This window comes from Typopeltis vanoorti, chromosome 16 (genome assembly GCF_054136105.1).
Source record: "Typopeltis vanoorti isolate ZY-2024b chromosome 16, IOZ_Tvanoo_1.0, whole genome shotgun sequence".
Taxonomy (NCBI): domain Eukaryota; kingdom Metazoa; phylum Arthropoda; class Arachnida; order Uropygi; family Thelyphonidae; genus Typopeltis; species Typopeltis vanoorti.
Genome location: NC_143564.1, coordinates 990,313 through 1,014,588, shown reverse-complemented (window position 1 = coordinate 1,014,588; position 24,276 = coordinate 990,313). Strand labels below are relative to the sequence as shown.

The 24,276-nt window shown below is 36.2% G+C and overlaps 1 protein-coding gene across 5 annotated transcripts in view; it reads right to left on the bottom strand.

Moving 5' to 3' along the window:
- LOC150097825 (CUE domain-containing protein 2) overlaps positions 1–24,276 on the bottom strand; it is a 408,650-nt gene that overhangs the window by 85,985 nt on the left and 298,389 nt on the right. For all 5 annotated transcript variants that reach the window (XM_090406327.1, XM_090406324.1, XM_090406326.1 and 2 more), the window contains one exon: positions 10,045–10,304. In XM_090406327.1, coding sequence (XP_090262453.1) covers positions 10,045–10,304 — 260 coding nt within the window. The remainder of the gene's footprint in view (positions 1–10,044; positions 10,305–24,276) is intronic.

Genomic DNA, 24,276 nt, shown 5'->3' with positions numbered 1-24,276 from the left:
TGATCAGACCACACTTGGACTATTGTTCTCAGATTTGGTCCCCAGGATTTGAAGGGGATAAATTAACCGTGGAAAGGATACAAAGACGGATGACAAAGATGGTTTCAGGACTGTACAAGGATAGTTACGAGGATCGGCTGAGAGAATGTGGACTGCAGAGTTTGGTGGATAGAAGAAGGAGAGGTGATATGATTGAGACTTTTAAACTGTTGAGAGGTGGTTACAGGGTTGACACTGGGGAGTTCTTTCGTTTGGTTGATCAGCGGGAAGGAGTGATGACAAGAGGCCATCCCTGGAAGTTACGAAAGGAAACTGTGAGCAAGAGAGGATAAGGAGTGGTTTCTTTGTGTGGAGGGTGGTTGAGCCGTGAAATGCATTGTCTGATGGAGTGGTGGGAGCGAGAACGGTCAGTGAGTTTAAAGAGAGGTATGATAGACTTTGTGTTTCTCAGGGAGGGGGGGACCTCCCCTCGATGAGTCTTGACAGACTTTATGTCTTAGGAAGGACCTCCCTCGATGAGTCTTTTGACTCCTTGGAGGCCTGAATAATAATAATAATAATAACAATCTACTGAAACTCTCAACCACAAGAATATTCTGTCAATTGTTTTAATATTAGTTGTTGAAATTTTTTTTCACTTGGTTATACATTAAATTAAAGATGCCAAGAAATTATATCCTTGTTTAATTCTTTATCTAAGTGTAAGCAAACAAAGTTTGTGGAAAAAAGTATCTTCATGACTATTTTTGATGTATATAGAGGCTATGACCTCCCATTAATTGCCATAGTATTCCACAATGCAAAACACACATCCTTTCAGGTATGTATAATGTATATGCATTAAGGGAAGAGCCACTACCTAGACTGCTTTTAACCTTTGTATAAGTTAAAGGTCTTCTCCAAAAACTAGGCAATTCTTCGGATGACTCTAATCTCAATGAATAATCTAAAGGATCTTATAACTCATTACACTCCATTAATCTCAGCAGTGGTTCCACCAGACAAAACTTTCAGAAGCCTCAGTTCAACCCAAGGTCAGGCAGAAATCCTTCACTAAGCCAAGCATCAACCTCCATAAGCGGCCAGCCAGAACTGCTCATTTACAGGGAAAGGCATTCACCATAGAGCTCCGATAATGGTCATGTCAACAGAAGCCATACTATATGCAGGTTTAAGGGAAAGCAGTGATCAAGACCACTTCAGTGATCTCACACCCATGGAAAATCTCATCAGTGAAAGCCAGACCAAGAAGAGAGAACAAGGTTGACATAATGCAGAAGTCATATATCTACCATATCCAAGTGGTGAAAAAGTGTAACACCTTATTAAAATACTCTGGATTAGAGCTAGTTATTGAAAGTTTTTTTCAATTGGTTATATATTAAATTATGGTATTACATTATAATGTAGAAACATTTTCAATAACTAGTCCTGAGTATTTTAATAATATGGCACTACAGTTATACCTGGGAAATATATGATTTCTGCATTGTTTCATCAACCTTTGTATCCTTTCTGAGACTGGCTCCCACTGATGGTAGTTTGCGTCCAGGGGAGTAAGAGACGTTCAGCTTGGTGGCTAGTTTTTGCCTGTTATTGAGTGAAGCCACTGTTGATTTTCCTGTCCTGGAGTGATGAGTTTAGTAGTGATCTTCTAGCATCACTAAGTGAGATTTAGAGTGATCACGTAAATCACACAGAGTTTTTGGAGAGGTATCCCCCACACTTTAACATAGCTCAATACAGCCGAAAGTGGTCTAGGTAGTGGCCCTTCCCATAATGCATAGCATTACACACCCAAAAGGATGTGTTTTGCATTATGAGATACTTCATGTGCAAACTTTCTTTGCTTATACTTTGATAAAGAATTAAACAAAAATATAATTTCTTGGCATCTTTAATTTACAGGACTGCTACAAAGAAAAGTATTTCTGACACATGCAAAAAGATTCCTCTGTATCACTCCTCACTCATAATATTTAGATCCTCCATTAGCAATTTTATCCAAGACTGCTCACTTTATAACTAAGATGAAAAGCCAAATGGCTATTTTTTTTCTGGCGAAGTTAATTATGGTTATACATTATAATGTAGAAACATTTTTAATAACTAGTCCTGAGTATTTTAATAATATGGCACTACAGTTATACCTGGGAATCCCCTTAATTTACTGCTCACTTTATTCAAATGCATGCAATTCCACCTCACTTCATTTCAGTTCGGCAATCTCAAGCAAGGCTTACAATACTGGATTTAAGTAACATTTAGGCAAACATACCAAAAACATAAAGAAGAGAGAAATTTACTGATAACCCTTTTTCTGGTGACTCACCACTGTTCAAGTCTGTTTCACCTTTCTTACATGTAACCTTCAATATCTATGCACAGTTTAAACATATTAAACTGTCTTTTCAAGCTGTGCATCTTATTTCTGAAATGTTCAAAAACTATCAATAAGTTGCTTTTCTATTCCTTTCTTTTTTACTTACTTTTTATCCTACACAAAAAGTAAGGGACTCAGAACAGAGAAGGAAGTCATGGTACGTTAACCAAAATACTATAGATTTTATACTACAGTGAAAGTCCATTATATACCAACTGTTTACCAAAATTTTTAAAACATTTGTTTTTAACACAGAATATATTAATCAGGCTGTTTTAATGAAGACAAAGTTTAATTTAGCTCAAACAGAAATATTTACCATTTTTTATATTACTTATATGCGGCTTCAAATGCTTTCTCTATCAGCTTAGAAGTATATTAATGTTCTCCATGTCAGGTTACTAGCCTGGTGATGGATAGTCCAGTGGTAGGGCTGCTACCTTAAGGCTTCTGAACTAGCCTTCTTCCAAATTTAAAGCCATAGGAGGAATAGTGTATATTGAAGGAGAAAGAGTAGATTTTAGAGGGGATATAGACCAGAAATGTAAAGATCCTATAGCCCTCGAGTACTCTAATAGTATAAAGTCTGTGGATCTTCCTCAAAGTAAAGGAAGAAGAGGATAGATCCAGCTGGGGGACCATGACAGTGCCACTTCCTTTACAATCAAGATGATTGCCCCTTATTGTCCACGAGTCCTTATTCGATATATTCGGACCATCCCACCATATCTGGTGGGCTCCCTTATCCATCACCCAGGGGACGCATTCTCTAGAGGTTACAGGGCCCCCCGAAAGTTATTTTGAAGTATATATATATTCTAGGTTGTACGGAATAGCATACAAATGGAATTTTCATTATAGAAATGAAATGTAGAAACAGTGATCTTTTTAACTTTTCTGTGACAATGCTATAAGTACTTGTACTGACCTGCTATTTGAAGAAGAATGATCAATAATATATATATATATATATATATATATATATATATATATATAGTAAGCATAAACTGTGGTGCTTATTATTTTATAGTGAGTCCATATCGCAAGAAGTTAACCTGGACTATTCAATCATATTATCAAAGACTTCAATCACCACAATTAATTCTTTACAGTGCAATGAGTCAATCTGCCTTCTGGAAATTCCACAAAGCACCACAGCACTGATGTCATTCTAAAGAAATTACAGTCACTAAACTTTCTGATGGTAACAATTCAGTCCTTTTCCTACAAACTGGCCGTAGTGAGAGTTGATTATTTTATCATCATCATCAAATTCCTGACATTTAGCCTCAAGGGGTATACAGGATATGATAGTACTACATGAAAAATTTACATCATTACTAACTTCCTATCTGCAATTTTCCTCCAAATCAATCTGTTACCTGTTAAGGCTCCAACATTGTCAGATCTAATATTTCTATCTTCTAAGGCACTTTTTACTGTATCAATCCACCCATATCTTGGTCTTCCTCTGAGTCTTTTTCCTGCAAACCTGGCAGAAAACACATGTTTTGCTAATCTTTCCTCTCCCATTCTGTTTAAGTGACCATACCATACCACCTGAGATTAGCTCTGCTAACACATTCCTGGATGCTAACAATGTCAAGTTCTTTCCTAATATCCTCATTTTTAATACAATATTTCTCCTGTGCACAAGACTCTGCAAATTGCATCTTCTCAATCTTTCCTCATACTCGACATTCCAGGGGTCAGAAACTACCTTAATCAGTCGCCTCTGGACCATTTCCAACATCTCTTCATCCTTCTGAAAACCAGGTGACCAAATCTGGGCACAATATTAGGCCATGTGTGGCCTAATCAAAGCCTTATACAAAGGAAACAAGAATCTCCCTACTTCTACACATCAGTGTCCTCTGCATCATTCCCAGAAGCCTTTGTGTTGTCTTCACAATTTTGGCTATGTGTTCCCTAAATTTCATATTCTTATCCACTATCACCCCCGGATCTCTTATTTCTTCCACTTCCAACAATATATCCTCACCAAACATAAATTCTGGATCCCATCTTTGTTTTCCAAATTTTAAAACCTTACATTTTGCAACATTGAACTCGCTTTCCCATTTCCGTGCCCAATCACTCAATTTATTCAAGTCTTCTTGCAAGTCCACAACATCCTCACTACTCTTCATGGTTCATCCCAACTTTGCATCGTCTTCAAACAACTGAATATCATCATCCAAATCTTCACCTATATCACTAATATACAAGTTAAACAGTAATGGCCCTAAAACAGACCCCTGAGGCACTCCACTAGTGACTTTCCTTTTCCTGGATATTGCTCCCCCATACACAACTTGATACCTATCAGATAGCCAGTCTCCAACCCAATTCACTAATCTAATATCCAACTCCATCTGCTCTAGTTTGACTATCAATTTATCATGAGGTACTCTATCAAAAGCCTTTATGAAATCTAAGTATATTACTGTATATCCTTCTCCTTATCCTTCTCCTCTGTCCAAGGAAGCAGTCACTTTATTGTAATAAGTAAGTAGATTATAAAACATGACCTCCCTTTAGCAAATCCATGCTGTCCATCAAAGATAATACCATTTTCCAAATTTAATTTACCATCTTCACTAAAAATCATGCCTAAGTAGACGAAATGTTTTACTTGTTCTATAGGTTCTCCATTCAAAATAGAGTTGATATTTTCAATGCATCTGCCTATTTTCATTGTCTTGTTATTACTGACCTTCATACCATATCTATTACAAAGAGTTATTATTACAACAGGGGTGCAATTCTAGCTTGCCTCCTCGTGGTGCACCCTGGGTCATGCTAAAGAGCTAGAATGACTGGTGGCCAGACCATTGTGCAATCTCCTGACCATACTTACACATGGAAACTCAAAACCTTCACAACGATTCTTCTTCGAACCAGCTGATAAGGAATTTTGGACATGATATCCGTATCTTCCAGTTAAATGTTGAGAGCATTAGCGCATCAAAATGTCAATGTCTTTCTAAACTTCTACGAGAAAAAACCATCGATCTACTTCTCATTCAAGAATCACATATCAAAACTGAAGATCAAGTTAAATCTAGAGCAATAATCCCTGCCTACGACATTCTCGGGATTACTTACAGTTGTAGCTATGGCAACATAACATATGTCCAAAATGGTATTGAGAATGCTGTGCTGATATCTTCTTCGACTGATGACGAAACCCATAAGATTGCTGTTAAAATAGCTGACATTACGATTGTGAATGTATATAAACCACCTGCCACTGTTTGGCCAAATGATGTTCTACAGACATACTCCCACCCAACGGTGTACTCTGGGGACTTCAACAGTCATCATACTTAGAAATATGATCGGAATGATCAAAACGGGGAAATATTAGCTGAATGGGCAGATCAACACCGTCTTCACTTAGTTTTTGATGCCAAGGAAAAAGGCACCTTTAAATCAAGAGACTGGAATAAGGAATATAACCCAGATGTGACATTCGTCTCCACTGATTGTGAAAATCAGCCTCTACAGACTTTCAGACATATTCGAGGTTTTTCCAAATAGCCAGCACCGTCCCATCTTTATGGAATTAGGAGCCCAAATTCCAGTGATAACATCATTTCCTAGAACAAGATGGAATTTCCATAAAGCCAACTGGGAAAACTTCACTGCGGATCTAGACGCACGCCTTAGAAGAATTCCCCCAACTTACAAAACCTATACACTGTTCACTGGGGTAGTTATAGCGGTGGCAAAAATACACATTCCTTGAGGCTACTGAAAAGAATTCATGCCTGGATGCATCAATGAAATCCCTGTATCGGGAATTCCTTGAAGGTAAGGATCCTGAGATAGGAGAAGAACTGCTCCATAGTCTCAACTCTGCCTGTAGGGAAAAATGGATTCAAATAACTGAAAACATAGATTTCAAACGCTCTAGTAGAAAAGCCTGGTCGCTACTTAAAAAGCTTGGTTCAAGCCCCTCTGTACCAAAGAAATCTCCTCTTGTTGATCTGAATCAGATAGCTGCTCACATTGTTTTGCTTTCTAGAGCTGCGATAAATAAAGAACATACTAAAGAGGTAAAATGCAAACTAAAGGCTATGAAGTCTGTAACTCAAAAGAATCAACAATTCTCTTTGCCTTTTTCCCGTGAGGAAATATCCTCGGCACTTCAAAATATCAAAATGGGGAAGGCTCCTGGATTTGACAATGTTCATAATGAATTCCTGATGCACTGTGGACCTTATGCAAAATCGTGGCTGGCTAAGTTCTTTAACGATATACTTGAGAGTGGTTGCGTTCCTAAAGAATTTAAAAGGACAAAAATCATTGCTGTGTTAAAACCAGGTAATCCAGCAGACAGAACTGAAAGCTATATCTTCCCCATAGCCCTTTTAAGTGAAACCTACAAATTGTTGGAGAGATTAATATTGAACAGGATCAGTGATAAAATTTTGGAATGTGTTCCAACAGAACAAGCAGGGTTCAGAAGAGATCGCAGTTGCACAGATCAAGTTCTCAGCTTAACAACCTACATTGAAGCAGGATTTCAAAGATGTTTGAAGACTACTGCAGTCTTTATTGACTTAACAGCGGCTTACGATACTTTTTGGAGGGAGGGACTCATATATAAATTTCTTAAGGTCATCCCATGTAAAATATTGGGTCATCTCCTAAACAACTTACTGTGTGATCGATATTTCAGGGTAGCTACCGGAGGAAGCATCAGTAAACAGAGAGTGCTAAAGAATGGATTACCTCAGGGCTCAGTGCTCACACCACTGCTTTTTAGCATTTACATTGCAGATATTCCTGAAACAGCCAGCAGGAAGTTTGCTTATGCAGATGATCTAGCATTGGCGATCAACAACAAGTCTATCAAAAGAACTGAAGAAATATTGACAAATGATCTGTCGGCTTCATGGCAGTTCTATAAAAAATGGAGACTAACACCAAATTCTAGTAAAACCAAATGTTCTTGCTTTCACCTGAACAATAGTCTTGTAAATCAAAAACCAGAGATATATGCTGATGGAACATTAATTTCATTTAATCCAACACCTAAATATTTGGGAATAACTCTGGATAGAACTCTGACATATAAACAGAATATGATTGATATCACTGCTAAAGTTCGCACCAGAAATAACATAGTTCAGAAGCTTTGTGGTACTATATGGGGGCTCAAGTGCCACAACTCTGCGGTGCACTGCTATGGGTCTAGTTTACAGTGCAGCAGAGTATGGTGCTCCTGTCTGGCTCAATAGTTACCATGTCAATAAACTAGATACTCAACTTAACTCCACTCTGCGTTTAATAACATATTACATTAGGAGTAGAGTACACCCTTACAATGGCTCCCCACTTTGAGCCATATTGCTCTTCCGGAACTGTGACGACAGGAAGCCTTGCTTCGTGAATATAAAAGAATTTTAAATAACCAAAATCTCCCAATACATGAATTTATTTCAGATGCTTTATTCAATAGACTAAAATCCAGAAGACCTGCCATAAAAACCGCCAGTAATCTTCTTAGCCAGAACGACAGTATGGTGAGTAGGTGGGATGTACTGTGGTCACAAGCAGTATCACCTGAAGTTCGCAATCATATAAACATCTTCCAAAAACCATCTGGATTTGACTTGACCAGCAATATATGGACGATGGCTAATAGGATTCATACAGGCCATGGTGTATGTGAAGACTTACTTTCAAAGTGGGCTAAGATACCAAATCCCCATTGTCCCTGTGGAGCCGAGACCCAAACAATTTACCACATAGTACAGGAATGCGAGCTGACAGCATATCCAGATGACTTTAAGGATATCTTTGACCTATCCCCAGAGGCGACCAACCGGATCAAAAACCTAGATGTTAAAATATGACTAATCTATCTGATGCTTGTCATAAATTTCATATTTGTATTTGCCTGAATGTAGACTTTTGTTTGTTTTTTTTTAATCATATACGTGTATCTTATCTATACTTGTGTGTATTATATCTTATTGTCTTTTAACCATGTGAATAAGCCATAAGATAAATAAAATAAAACAACAGTTATTCAATTTATTCATGGAATCTTGCAGACCTGTAGCAGATTTATTTAAAAGTATAATATCATCTGCATAAACCAAAGAGCAGACATCAACATCTCCAATTTTGATATCATGTTTAATACCACTTTCCTTCATAATGTGATCCATATAGATAATGAATTACAGAGGGGGCTAATGTACATCCTTGTCTCACACCAGCTTTAACATTAAACCATCTTCCTGTTTAACATTAAACCACCTTCATTCAATTCTAACTGCTGACTTACAACTCAAATAAAGACTAAGTATTGCTTAATATAATGCCCCACTGACAACATACAACTGTAGTGTTTTGAAAAGCTTCTCTATTGGCACCTTGTCATATGCCTTTGCCAGATCTACAAAACTTAAATAAAAATCTTTGTTATATTCCCATGACTTCTCAACCATTTGTCATGAAGTGAAAATCTGATCCTGACAGTCTCTATTTGTCCTGAATCCAGCTTGTTCTTCACCAAGCTTATCTTCCACAATTCCTTTCAACCGTTTCTCAAGTATACTTGCATAAATCTTACCAGGAACACTCAGTAGAGAAATACTTCTGTAATTCTCACATTCAGTTTTATTTCCCTTTTGGTATATGGATACTATAAGAGCTCTACTCCAATCATCTGGAATTCGTCTCTCTGTCCAGGCCTTCTGAACTACTGTATGCAGTGCAGCCACTGGAAGACTTTTATACCGCCATACTTCAGCATTTCTGGTCGAATATCATCTACTCCTGCTGCTTTTCTACATTTCAGGCCTTTGATGGCTTTTTCCACTTCAAGTATGGATATGTATTCCTGATTGCATGCCTGGACAGTGTTTTTTTTATCATTGTGCTGTCATCACTGCTAGTTTCATTTAGCAATTTTTCAAAGTAATTACTCCATACTTCAAGGATATCATTTTCTCCAGTTTTCATATTACCTTTATCATCTCTAATTCCTTTTACAACACTCTTTCCTCCATTTCTGATCTTCTTCGACAACCTCCAGAATATTTTGCCACCTTCTTGATATTTATTTTCGATGTTCTTGCCAAAGTCCTCCCATGACTTTTGTTTAGCTAGTTTTACACAGTATTTAGCTTTCTTACTTTTATCTCTGTATTCTCTAAGAGCACAAGCTGACTTATTTGCCAGGAACTTTTGATATACTTTCTTTTCTTTCACTGCCTCTTTAATTTCCTGCGTCCACCATGGAGTCCTGATTTTTCTATCTTTGCAGACAACCGCACCACATGCCGCTCTAGCTGAATCAATCAATGTTTTCTTCAGAGCTTGCCATTGAATCTCCAAAGTTTGATTCCTGTTCTCAAACTCTCATTTTTTCTTGAATAATGTTTGTGTATTTTAGTCTACAGTTCACATTAGAGAGATGCTCAACTTTTATTCACTTCAAAACTTTCTTACATGTTCTTCTTTTCAATATGAAATTCAATTTTTTTTTGTTCAATTGTTGATTATTTTGTAGTGGAAAAAATATATGTTTTAGTGGAATTAATTAGTTATTTAAAAGAGGCTAAAAAATACTAACATAAAAATTAATTTGTGGAAAAGCCCTGGTAATATATTAAACATGTACTTAAAATAAAACAGACCTATTAAGAATTTGCTCTCTTAATTTCTTGTCTTGAAGTTCACAATTTGCATTTCTACGAACACTATGTTTATGACTTTGGGTCGGTATCACAGGGCTAATCAACTGCTCTCCACTTTCCTGTCTTTGTAGTATCAGCTGGACAGCTTTCTGACAATCACCTCCTGATACTGTAAGACAATGCTGAACTTCAATAGAACAAACGTGGGGAAACATTTCCATTAATATTTCAAGCTGCTCTTGTAGTTCTATATCTTCTTTCTTGGACATAGAAAAAAACATAAGATTTAAAAACATTGCTTTAGAATTACACTTATTAGGCTTTAATACAAGTTTACTACTAATATACTGTTTATATGGCAGACTACAAAGTGTTCATGTATTTTCTTTTAAAGCAGAAATATGAAAAGGTTCCTCAAACCTATGGTTATATTGAATTAACCAACAGACTGAAGACCGAGGGAAAAACCTAGCATTGGATTTGAATATCCGTGTGTTGCAATTTTTATAAAAGACAAACAGAATATTTATCCAAAGAATGTAACTAAAGGAATGAATGAAGATGAAAGAAAATTTAATTGGCAAATTTGCAGCTGTCCTCTAAATAAGCAACAGTTCATGCATGATTTAAATTAAGGGGATATTAAATCCCACATTGTTTTAAAACCAAAAAAGAAACTCAGATTGGAATTCAGAGAGAGTTTCATGCCGAATATAGTAAACTATAAAAGTATCGGCGATCACTAGCATGAGCTAATGCAAACAGTCCTAGTATGTAGTACAATCTCGGGCAACTCGCAGCAAAGGTGGTCAAGTTCTGATCGCTATTCTTGGTATTTTCCATAATGTAAAAACACATTTCCTAGGAAATGTATGCTGTTATTACATTATGGTGGGAGGTCACTACCCAGACCGGTTTCAGCCTTTTTTGAGGCTTCATCAGTGAGTAGCTAGACCAAATAGATACCAAAGAGTATAGCGAAATGAACTTATATACTCTGCTATATGAGTTGTCAAAAAGGTGCAACCATTAAGTTACTTAAATATAAAGAGCCAATAGGGTTCAGTTCGGCGATATATACATTATTTAAATTAAGGGGATATCAAATCCCACATCGTTTTAAAATGGAAAAAGAAACTCAAAGATTGGAATTCAGAGAGTTTCATGCCGAATATAGTAAACTATAAAAGTATCGGCGATCACTAGCGTGAGCTAATGCAAGCAGTCCCAGTACATAGTACAATCTCGGGCAACTCGCAGCAAAGATGGTAAAGAGATACCCTTTGGTATCTATTTGGTCTAGCTACTCACTGATGAAGCCTCAAAAAAGGCTGAAACCGGTCTGGGTAGTGACCTCCCACCATAATGTAATAACAGCATACATTTCCTAGGAAATGTTTTTACGTTATGGAAAATACCAAGAATAGCGATCAGAACTTTACCACCTTTGATGCGAGTTGCCCGAGATTGTACTACGTAGTAGGACTGTTTGCATTAGCTTACGCTAGTGATCGCCGATACTTTTATAGTTTACTATATTCGGCATGAAACTCTCTGAATTCCAATCTTTGAGTTTCTTTTACGGTTTTAAAACAATATCGGATTTAATATCCCATTAATTTAAATAATGTTTATATTGCCGAAATGAAGCCTACTGGCTCTTTATATTTAAGTAACTTAATGGTTGCACCTATTTGACCACTCGTATAGCAGAGTATATAAGTTCTTTTTGCAATACCCTTTGGTATCTATTTGATCTGGCTACTCACTGATGAAGCCTCAAAAAAGGCTGAAACTGGTCTGGGTAGTGACCTCCCACCATAATGTAATAACAGCATACATTTCCTAGGAAATGTGTTTTTACATTATGGAAAATACCAAGAATAGCGATCAGAACTTGACCACCTTTGCTGCGAGTTGCCCGAGATTGTACTACATTCTAGGACTGCTTGCATTAGCTCACGCTAGTGATCGCCGATACTTTTATAGTTTACTATATTCTGCATGAAACTCTCTGGATTCCAATCTTTGAGTTTCTTTTCAGTTTTAAAACAATGTGGGATTTAATATCCCCTTAATTTAAATAATGTTTATATCGCCGAAATGAAGCCTATTGGCTCTTTATATTTAAGTAGTTCATGCATGGTTAAACATATACTGAAGAAAAGAAATTGACAGAATTATGATGATCAATACTTCTGATGAAGAAAATATTGTGAATATGCTTTGGGAATTTCTGCTTTAAAATGGTTTGCATATGTAAAAAGAATGAGTTTAGAAAGAAGGGAAAAGATGAGCACAGAAAAGGTGGAAAAACCCAGATAAGAGAAGATTTAGATGAAAACTAAATCAGCTATATGAGAAGATAGCGATGGGGCATTGTTCAGTCTGGCTGTTGAACAGACTTTCTATTGGAACAGTTGTGGTTGATGAAAACCTCATAACAGCCATGAAATACATATAGCAAACATTAACAATTAACTAAGCTTACTGATGAATACTCAAGATTTATTAGGCAATAACACTCTGAGATATAATATCGGTCTATAGTTATGAGGATTCATATTATTTAACTTGAAACTAGAAATGAGTTCCAAATATTGAATAGCTCTTAATTCAAACCACAGGTACTCTGTATACTATTGCACACAAATAATAATTTAATAACATATATTTTGCCTCAACTCACCAAGATAGCTTCAGGATATAAAAATCATGGGATCACTTTCATGTAAAAGCTAAACTATATATGTTTAACAAACTTATACCAGTATCCTATTATTTTAAATGTCTCCTCTACACTGAACAGATATGTCCGGTAATCTTTATAGAAACAAGTAAGGCTCTCAAAGAAGCTATCCTATGAACTTCCCTGATAACTTTAATTCAAGATGAAATATAATGGTCACTAAATTTATTTTGATTTTTATATGCTGCTAGTAAATTTCAAGAGACATTATTATATAACAATAATTTTTATTTCACAAAAAAAAAAAAAAAAAAAGGAAAGAAGCAAGAAGCAGTGTTAAAATCTGTCTTAAATATTTTGTATACAATACTCTAAAATTCCAAATGACTGGAAAAACAAAGCACAAAAGTCTTAATATATACAAAATGGTGATCATACAGATCTAAAAAACTACGGATCAATCAGCCTGCTTTCACATATGTATAAATTATTCACCAACATACTAGCTAATATGATCAAAAACAAACAAAAGACCAAGCAGGATTCAGAAGTGGATATTCAACTAATGAACACCTCCACAAACCTATGTGTTGATGTTCAAGTGTTATGAGGATATCATATTGGAGGTTTAATGGAATATTTACAGCACTAGGAAAGGATTAAAACTGATTTTAATGCTTCCAATATTTCATCTCAGTCACCAAGACATCTTCAGAGATTACAAAAAACTATTGTAGCATACACTCAAATACAACATGATACTAAGTGAAACACATGGGTGACTCAAAAGTCCGATCTAGGTGGTGCGTCCTCTATGAGCATTTGTAGGTGGCCTGGATGTAAAGTGGGATCTCTGATAATTATCAGAGATCTAAATTGGGGAAAAAAAAAAGTATCAGAATAAATGGTCAATATCTAAGCAATTTAAGATTTGCAGATGACATTGTACTATTTTCTAAAACATCTAAAAGCTTAAAGAAATGATTGAAGAATTAAGTACAGAAAGCAACAAGTCTGGTCTCAACATAAATATTGATAAAACTAAAATAATATACAACAAAAATACAAACTACAACCAAAAGATAGAAATAAATGACAGAGAAATAGAAAATGCAACTAAATTCAAACATCTAGGGCCATATAATTAACATAGACAGAAATTGTGAACATGATATAAAACAAAAATAAACCAAGCATGGAAACAATTTGGAAAATACAATAAAATTTTTAAAGAAAACATTCCTATCTGACTAAAAGAAAAGTATATGAATAATGAATCATACCAGCTATGCCATATGGAATAGAAACTGGGAGCATCACAAGAAGACTGGAAAATAAATTAGGAGCTGCACAGAGAAACATGGAAAAATCAATGTTAAATATAAAAAGAATAGATAAAGTAAAAAACATAGATATCAGGAAAAAAATAGGATTAAAAGACATCATCTTTAATGAAATAAAAATAAAAACATGGAGATGGGCAGATCACATCACAAGACAGGAAGCAACCAATGCACAAAAATGTGTATAGAATGGCAAGTATGCAAAGGTTTAAGACCTGGCAGACGATCAGCAAGGTGGAGAGATGAACTACATCATTCAATGGGTAAAGACTAGAGCTTATAGGCCAAAAAATGGGTGGTTAAGGATTGATTATGATGATTAAATGATGATTTAAAATGGGTCATGTTTCTCTGTTAGTGGCTTACTTTTCTCCCTGAAGTTAAACTTCATTAGACTTCTTAATAATGGTTTAATATATCATACAAAATGGGTAAAAATCATAATTTTCTGGTATATCCTTAGGAGTGGAGGGATACTACATATTAAAAGTAACACAATATAACTAATTTCTGATCAGCTACTTTCTTTAATATTGATCTATTATCATTAAAAATTTGATTTTGCACAGCTATTAGATTTAGAATCTCCTAAAGCACTATATTATTATTATTATTATTATTATTATTATCTGAGCCCTTCAGGAAGTCAAGGGCATTGAGGGAGGCTATAAATCACCCATGAAAGCTGTCAACCTGCTCTTAAATTCCTTTACACTACATGCACTCACTACCCCTAAAGGCAAACAATTCCACTCACTCATCACTGCTCTGTGAGAGAAAATTCTAGATCTTACCCCTTTGAGTGCAAACAAACTTCCACAAATGACAATATACACTCACCCCCCCACCTTCCATATAATGAAAAATTTTATTAGACAATATCCTATAACACCCATTCAAAAGTTTTTATACCTCTATCATCACCCCTCTTTCTCCTGTTGACTGACCAAGTCTATAATCCACATATTCGCAATCTGTTTTCATAATCTAAATTCCATAATCCAGATGTAATCTTTGTAACTCTTCTTTGCACCCTTTCCACACTTCATCCTGTTGGAACCCAGAAGACCAAATCTGCACATAATAATCCAGGTGTAGTGCTATCCACACCTTATAAAGAGCAAAATGACTTTCTTATCCTTACATATCAAGGCTTGATTCAACAATGCAATTATCCTCTGAGTTGTATTTGAAACTTTTGCTATGTGACCTTTGAAATTCAAATTCGTATCCACTATTATGCCAAGATCCTTAGCCTCATCAGTTTCTTGTAGCATAACCCTGCTAATATAATATTGCAGGAAATCTCATCAAGCCAAAGTGCATAACTTGCTAACATTAAACTCATACCCATTTTCTTTTGCCCAAATTTCCAGACTTCAAATCATTTTGTAAGTGCTGGATATCAGTATCATCCCTGATTTCATTCATATTCAGTGTTACTGCACTGGATATCAGTGCACTAACAATTGCACATCTCCTGTCAGGCCCGTCCTAATGTCATTAATGTATAGAATGAAAAACAATGGCCCAAGGACCGAACTGTGAGGTACACAACTGGTCACCTTAAATCTAGCAGATTCATGTCCACCGTATACCACTTTTGATATCTGTCTGTCAACCATCCATTGATCGAAGTCAAGAGTTTATATTCCAATCCCATATTCTTCAGTTTATGCAACAGCCTTTTGTGCGGTATCCTATCAAATGACTTAGCAAAATACAACATTATCATACGGTATCCATTCCCTTTATCTAACTAGGCCATAACATTGTTATAAAATGTGAGCAAATTGCTAACACATGACCTTCCTTTAGTAAACCCATGCTGCTCCTTGCAGAGTATATCAAAACACATATCTTGGTCTGGCATGTTTTTTCATTCATATTTAACAAATCTTTTATCTTCCTGTTTACACAATTAAAATTCCTAACTAATACATCTAAATTTGAATACTGATGTTCCTATATGTATTACTTGTTATCACTTGCATTACTATTTTCTATTTTACAGAATACTGCAATCTATCATTCATCTTCATCAAATTCCTGATATATATACCCCTCTCAGGGGGGGGGGGAATAGGATATTATGATAATACTACGGGGTGCTTAAGGGTAAAAGCTGTATAACTGAGAGGAGACCTCCACATAGCCTTTAAAGGAATGCGGAAAACCGACCAGGGCTTCTGACCTAATGTTCAATGCTCACCTTCTCGTGGTGCACCCTGTTGGGTATCTACCTAGACACTGAACGAACGAGGATGGGCTGGCAATTTGGGATTTAGCCGACCAAATTGTATTCTTATTGGTTAAACCAAAATAAAAAATGATGGTACAACATGACAAAATTTCATGCCGGCTGGGGCGTCGGCCCGGTTAAACAAGGCCCCCGTTGTTTTCGCCAGGGAACCAGGGCGAACAGTGAAAAGTCAGCTACTGGAACAAATCTGAAAACAAACCCCAACTCAACATCACCAGAGTTAAAGATCGGTACTATCAACGTAAGAAGCTTGAACAGCAAAGAAATGGAGCTAGCTGAGGAATTAAATAAGTACCAGATCGACATAATAGGGATGACTAAAACCAGAAAGACAAAAACCAGTGAGATCTTTCTCAGCAATAAATACAAAATGTTATATTCAGGCAATAACAATCAAGAAAGAGAAGGAGGAGGACCCATAGTATTCAACACTAAATACGAGGCTAATTTCGAATGGCAGGCAGTCTCAAGTATAGTGATGTGGGCAAATATCAGAATGTGGAATTGGAATGAGACTTATTTGTGCCTATGGTCCCACAGAAGGTTCAACTAAGGTAGAAGTGGAAAAATTTTTTGAGGCTCTAGAGAAAGCTACTGACACAATGAAAAAGGAAAAGTTGGTCCTTGTTCGGGATCTAAATAGCTGAGTAGGAAGTGATTGTCAGACATACAAAAATGTTTTGGGAAAATTTGGAGAAAAGAGCAAAGCTAATAATAATGGCAAATACCTGTTGGATTTCTGCTCAGGACATGGACTGGTTATTACTAACACCATGTTCCATCATAAAAATGTATAAATTCACATGGAGAGAAGAGGCAAGAAATAAGATAAGTCTCATCGAGTATGTTATTGTTGATAGTGATGTTATCTCCCTGGTGCAGGACACCAGAGTGTACAGAGGATTTGAAATTGGAAGTGATCACTATTTAGTCTTGAGCAGGATAAAATTGAATTTCATATTGAAAAGGATAACATGTAAGAAAGTTTTAAAGCAAATAAAAGTTGAGCTGCTCTCAGATGTGAAATGTAGACTAATATACACTAAGATTATTGAAGAAAAAATAAAAGTTTGAGAAGAGGAACCAAACCTTGAAGATTCAGTGGCAAGCCGTGAAGAAAACCCTGATTAATTCAGCTAGAGAGGTATGTGGTGAAGTTGTCTGCAAGGATAGAAAAATTAGAACTCCATGGTGAACACAGGAAGTTAAAGAGGCAGTGAAGGAAAAGAAAGCAAATCAAAAGTTCCTGACAAATAAGTTAGCTTGTGCTCTTAGAGAATACAGAGACAAATGTAAGAAAGATAAATACTGTGCAAAACTAGTTAAACAAAAGTCATGGGAGGACTTTGGCAAGAACATAGAAAATAAATATCAAGAAGGTGGTAAGATATTCTGGAGGTTGTTTAAGATGGAGGAACGAGTGCTGTAAAAGGAGTTAGAGATGATAATGGTGACATGAAAACAAGAGAAAAAGATATCCTTGAAGTATGGAGTAATTACAAAACACTCAAAAGGCATACAGTCAGGAATACATATCCATACTTGAAGTAGAAAAAGCCATCAAAGGCTTGAAATGTTTAAAGATAGTAGGAGTAGATGATATTCGATCAGAAATGCTAACGTATGGTGGTATAAAAGCCTTACAGTGGCTGCACCGCATAGTTCAGAAAGCCTGGACAGAGGGACGAATTTCCAAAGATTGGAGTAGAGCTCTAATAGAATGGGCAAGGAAAGTTCATCAAAACAAGTGTTCTCTGCCAGGTTGGCAGGAAAACAACCCAAAGGAAGGCCAAGATATAGGTGGATTGATACAGTACAAAGTGCCTTAGAGAATAGAAATATAAAATCTGATAATGTTGGAGTCTTGACAAGTAACAGACTGATTTGGAGGAAAATTGTCGATAGGAAGTTAGTAATGATGTAAATTTTTCATGTAGTACTATCATATCCTGTATACCCCTTGAGGGTACATGGCAGGAATTTGATGATGGTGATGATGATAATATTACATGAAAAAGTTACAGTATTATTAACTTTTTTCCTTTAGTGTTATATGGTGATCAGTATTCATTTCACACAAATTATGGACTCTATAAATGTGTTGTAAAGAATTATTTTAATTCTCGATGTTTCGGCCTTCATATTAAGGTTATCTGGAGTACACATATATATGTGTATATATTATTATTATTATTATTACATAACACCTCCAGGGAGTCCAAAGACTCGTCGAGGTTGGTTGGTTGGTTGGTTTATAGTTTATTTGACACAAAAACTACAAAGGTCACACTGTGCCATACTAAAGGTTACAACATTGGCATTTACAGAAAATTGTAAACAATATGTCTGTACAAGAATATAGTTTCAGAAAGCAGCATCTCTAGGTAAACAGAACTGCTGCAAAGGGCACAGCAACACACAAGGTCATAGGTTATTACAGTAGTGCAAAAATAGTTAACAATATAAATTAATATATAATATATGAAACACTAAGCCAAGGAATGCAGTATCTACATATATGTAAAATTATAATAGATGCCTTTATAGCAGTACAAAAATAAGCAAAAAAGGGATTATTATACAATATGCATGGATGAAAATTAAATTTAGCAATGCAGTAGAAATAGAATTTAGAATACATATAAACAGAATTATTAGAAAATACACAAATAGGTAAGATGTCCTAAAGCACAACATGATTATTTGAAAAATAAAGTAGTAAATAAGATGCATACACAAAATGTATGTCAAGTGATACAGTATCTACATATAAACAAAATTACTGCAGATGTTTCAGCAGTACATAAATAGATAACTATAGGTTAACATATGTATATACAAAACAAGTCAAGAAAAGCATTGTCTACATCTAGTAAGATTACAACAAACATCATTATACTAATACTTAAAGAGTCAGAAAGGAATTATTATACAGCAGTGATGCATAAAATTTAAGTTTAGCATTACGGTATGTAGATATTAACAAAATTACAGCAGGGTGACACAAATATACAAGATCAAGGCCCATGGAAATATATAATTGGCGAGATTTAACCTAATGAATAATATTTATGTATAAAAGTTAAGTTAAGCAAAAAAAAAAAGTATTTACATATAAACAAATTTATGGTCAAATGTGTTTGTACAAATTAATTCTATCTAAAAAATTAAAAACATCATGCAATGTGCCTTAGTCTGCTAGCATTTCCCTGAGTGTATATAGCTTGGTTAGATAGGTGAAAATTTCATTCCTCTCATGTGTAAATTTTTGACAATATACCAGAATATGATGAATAATGATGTGTGTTGCATTTTTCACATATGGGAGGGTCATCAGCTTTCAGTAAATGAGAATGTGTAAGGTGACTGTGACCTATGCGGAGCCTAGCAAGGACAACCTCCTCCCTTCTCTTTGTACGTTGACTAGAATGCCAGTGTTTAATTTCAGGTTTAATGTTATATAATTTGTTTGTTGATGTTTCTTGCCATGTTAACTCCCACTACGCAATTAACTTTGATCTTATCAGTTGTTTGTAGTCTGTATATGGAACTGTCAAATAGTATGTGGAGAAGGTATGGGCTGATTTAGCAGCTGCAGCCTCATTTCCTTTGATTCCGATGTGGCTGGGAATCCAGCAGAACTGAACATCGAAATTAAGAATTTTCATTTTGTGAAGCAGGTGTAGCACTTCATAAAGTACTGGATGAGGATTACATAGGAGAGGAGATAGCCTGTAAAGAGCTCAATGAGTCTGTAGAAATTATACACTTTTGGTAGCAGTTTTCTTTTATATGCACAAGTGCAAGCTGAATGGCATGTAACTCTGCTGTATAATTACTTCAGTTTGGTGTGATCTGATTTGAGATAATGTCAGGAAACAGCAGCACAGTCAACAGAGGTGTTAGTTCTTGAACAAAGTACAGATGGGTAAGAAATCAGCGTGTGCTGCTCTGTGTGCATTAAACAATTGCAGGCAAATGGATGATGAAGTATAAGATTTCTGCAGCTGACAAAGTGAGAGGTTGCAGGATGGTGTGCAAACCCTCCATGGAGAAATGCTGTCATTATGTTTAGTGTAGCTAATGTTGTCAACATTTATACTAACAGCTTCCACAGTTTCTTTAACATGCATACCAAAAGGATGTATAGCAGTTTGATGTGTGTGCGTGTGATATTGAGCTTCCCAATGCTGAGAGAAGATACTATTCCATGTAGGGTGATCTGGGAGAGATTTTATTTTTAGGTCATAATTAAGAGACAACTGTTTCCATCGAAGTGATAGAGCCGGTTCATGGCTTCTACATAGAGACTTGGAGTGGGTGAGGTGCGAAAGGCACCAGTAGCTATCTGTATATCCTGATGATGGATGGAATCAAACCATCATAGGATACTCTGTCTTGATGAATCATAGACTTGGGACCCATAATCCAGCTTTGAATGTATAAGTGCACGATAAAGATGGAGCAATGAAGCTCAATCAGCACCCCACCCAGTAGAGGATAGAGTGCGAAGGAGGTTCAAAGTTCTTTTGCACTTTTCTCTTAGTTGAAGAATGTGTGTGTGTGCTAGAAATGTGAGTTTTCTGTCAAAAATGAGTCCCAAGAACTTGGTTTCTGTAGTTACTGGAATAACAGTATGTCCCATTCTTAGTTCAGGATCTGGGTGATGAGTGTGTTTTCGATAGAAGTGTACACAGACACTTTTTTCTGTTGAAAACCTAAATCCATTATTAAGATCCCACAGAGAGACATGATCAATTGCTTGCTGAAGTTGTCTTTCAATTACCCTCATGTTGCGTGAGTGAGTAAATTGTGAAGTCATCAACATATAGAGCATTGACTACAGTGGGAGGAAGCTGTTCAATGATTGAGTTGATTTTAATAGCAAAAAAGGGTTACACTTAAGACAGAGCCTTGGGGAACACCTTGTTCTTGAAGATATGGTCGAGATAGCGTACTTCCCACTCTGACTTGGAAAGTTCGCCTAGACAGAAAGTTTTAATAAATATAGGGAGGTGTCCTTTGAGACTTAGGTTATAGAGGTCTTATAATATGCCATATCTCTAGGTTGTGTCATAAGCTTTTTCCATGTCAAAAAAAAACCAAGACAAGATGTTCTCGCTTCAGAAATGCATCTCTTATACAAGTTTTAACCGAACTAAATGGTCTAAAGTTGATCGATATCTACGGAAACCACATTGTGTATTGGAAAGAAGATTGTTGCTTTCTAAATACCAGAGAAGTTTGGCATTAACCATTTTCTCTAATATCTTACAAAGACAGCAGGTCAGAGCAATGGGCCGATAATTATTTGCTTGTGTTGAATCTTTTCCTGGTTTTGGGATAGCAATGACAATTGACTTATGCCAAGAATTTGGAACCTCTTCCTCTGCAAGTATTCTATTGTATAGTAAGAGAAGAAGATCCATAGAAGATGATGGTAGATGTTTTATCATTTCATAATGGATGTCATCAGGTCCTACTGCACTAGGGTGAGATTGTAGGAAAGCTCTTTTTAGTTCCTCCTTGACAAATGGCTGATACATGGCTGAAGAATGTTGGTACAAAAATTAAGACTTCGTTTCTCTTGCTGCTCTTTCAGTATTAAAAATTCCTGAGAATATGAAGCTGTTGCTGAGATTTTAGCTAAAGTTTCTCCCAAAGTATCTGCAATAGCTTTGGGATCAGCAAGAACACGTCCATTATAATCTAAGGTGGACAAACAATGTGTACTATATCTACCTTTCATTTTCCAGATTTTATCCAATACAATTTTTGGATTGGTCATTTGATTAATTGATTTCCACGAGGATATCACCAGAATGCAATTTCTTGACAGTTTTGGGAGGTGCTGCCAGTACTACTAAACCTTTTTGGATAAAGAAGGGTGATCCAATTTTCCCAATTAGTTTTTCACCTGTTGCATGAATGATTAAAAAGGTTGGTTAATTCGGCGCCACACATAGATGCCCACTACTCGACAAGCAAAGATTGTGCTCAGGAGTGGAACGCCGGGGCTAACCTGGACGCTATACTGGCACTGCAGCAGTTCTAGGATACCGACCCCGGACCATGGGGGTGAGAGACTTACTGCAACACTGTTGACCCTTGCAGGCAAGCACACTAGCCGATTGATCCTGGCTGGGCCATCCAGGACCATTCGTTTTGCCGAAGCAGGGGCCAAAGTAGTGCAAGACTAGCAGGATCCCCCTTTCTGGATGTCCACGTGTCACTCCGCACGGCAAACACGGCGGCAGGGAGTTGGATCCCAGTGATGGTGGTATGGAAAAAGGATAGTGAAAAAGACTCAGGAGAATTAGAGCAAAGAATAGAGGAAGAAAAGCAAGGAAAAAGAGGAAGAATGAAAAGGGCCAGTACAATCACTGGAATGTCCCCTCCACCACGAACAAGTGCCCCACATGGAGGGGGAGGGACTCATCGAGAGAGGGCACATACTCTATAACTCTCCATCTCCACCAATCGCAACTACATTTCATCATCTGCACGAATGCCATCTACCACAAACCACCACTAGTATTTTCACAGACGATCACAAACATCCATGCCCATGGCAGGATTCAAACCCACGGCCTTTTGACTGGAGAGCAGATATGCTAGCCACCTGGCGGGAGTATACACATATGTGTATGCTCCAGATGACCTTAATATGAAGGTCGAAATGTCGGGAAATTAAAATAATTATTTATAACACGGTTGTTGAGTCCATAATTTGCATAAAATGAATTACTAACTTCTAATCAAATTTTTCCACCGAATTAAACTGTTGTACGTCAAGACTTCAACATTATCAGATCTTACATTTCTGTCTTCTAAGACACTTTTTACTGTATCAATCCACCTGCATGTTGGTTTCCTCTAGTCTCTTTTCTGCCAAACAACACCTGTTTTGCTAATCTTTCCTCTCCCATTCTGTTTCAATGACCATACTACCTGAGATTAGATTTCTTAACACATTTCTGAATGATAACAATAGCAAGTTCTTTCCAAATATCCCCATTTTTAATATGATACTGCCATTGATATTATCTTTCACACCAGAATGCCCCCTTTCTGGATTTTTTCTTCTCGGAATTCTCATATTTAAGGACTCCAAGTCTTTGATCAAGTGTTTCTTTTATGCTATTCACTAAGAATAGATTTGCATCAATGATAAATATCAGTTTTAATTTGTATACATTCTTTTATTTATGCTAGATGTTTCTCTGTCTATATGGCTAAGAGCATCATTAAGAGAATGCTTAACATCAGTAAAAACTGACAAAAAATTAATTTAATTTTTTGTCAGTTGTGAAACATGTAGAGGAAATACATCTAGTATAAATAAAAGAACATATACAAGTTAAAACCTGGTATTTATCATTCAAGCATTTTATTTCTAAACCATCTCTCAGATCCATAAGCTAAAATTATTTTACAGCTAATTTAGTGTTTTGATAAATTTCTTTCTTGTTCCTCATCATCATCAAATTTCTGACATGTACCCTCAAGGGGTATATAGGGTATAATAGTACTACATGAAAAATTCACATCATTACTAACTTCCTATCTACAATTTTCTTCCAAATCAGTCTGTTACTTGTCAAGACTCCAATATTAGCAGATCTTATATTTCTATCGTCTAAGGCACTTTGTACTGTATCAATCCACCTATATCTTGGTCTTCCTTTGGGTCGTTTTCCTGCCAACCTGGCAGAGAACACTTGTTTTACTAATCTTTCCTCTCCCATTCTGTTTAAGTGATCATACCACTTGAAATTAACTCTGCTAACACATTCCTGGATGTTGACAATGTCAAGTTCTTTCCTAATATCCTCGTTTTTAATATGATATTGCCATTGATGCCATCTGTTCACGCCTCTAATCTTTCTCAGGACTCTCATATCTGCGGTCTCTAGTCTTTGGTCAAGTGTTTTACT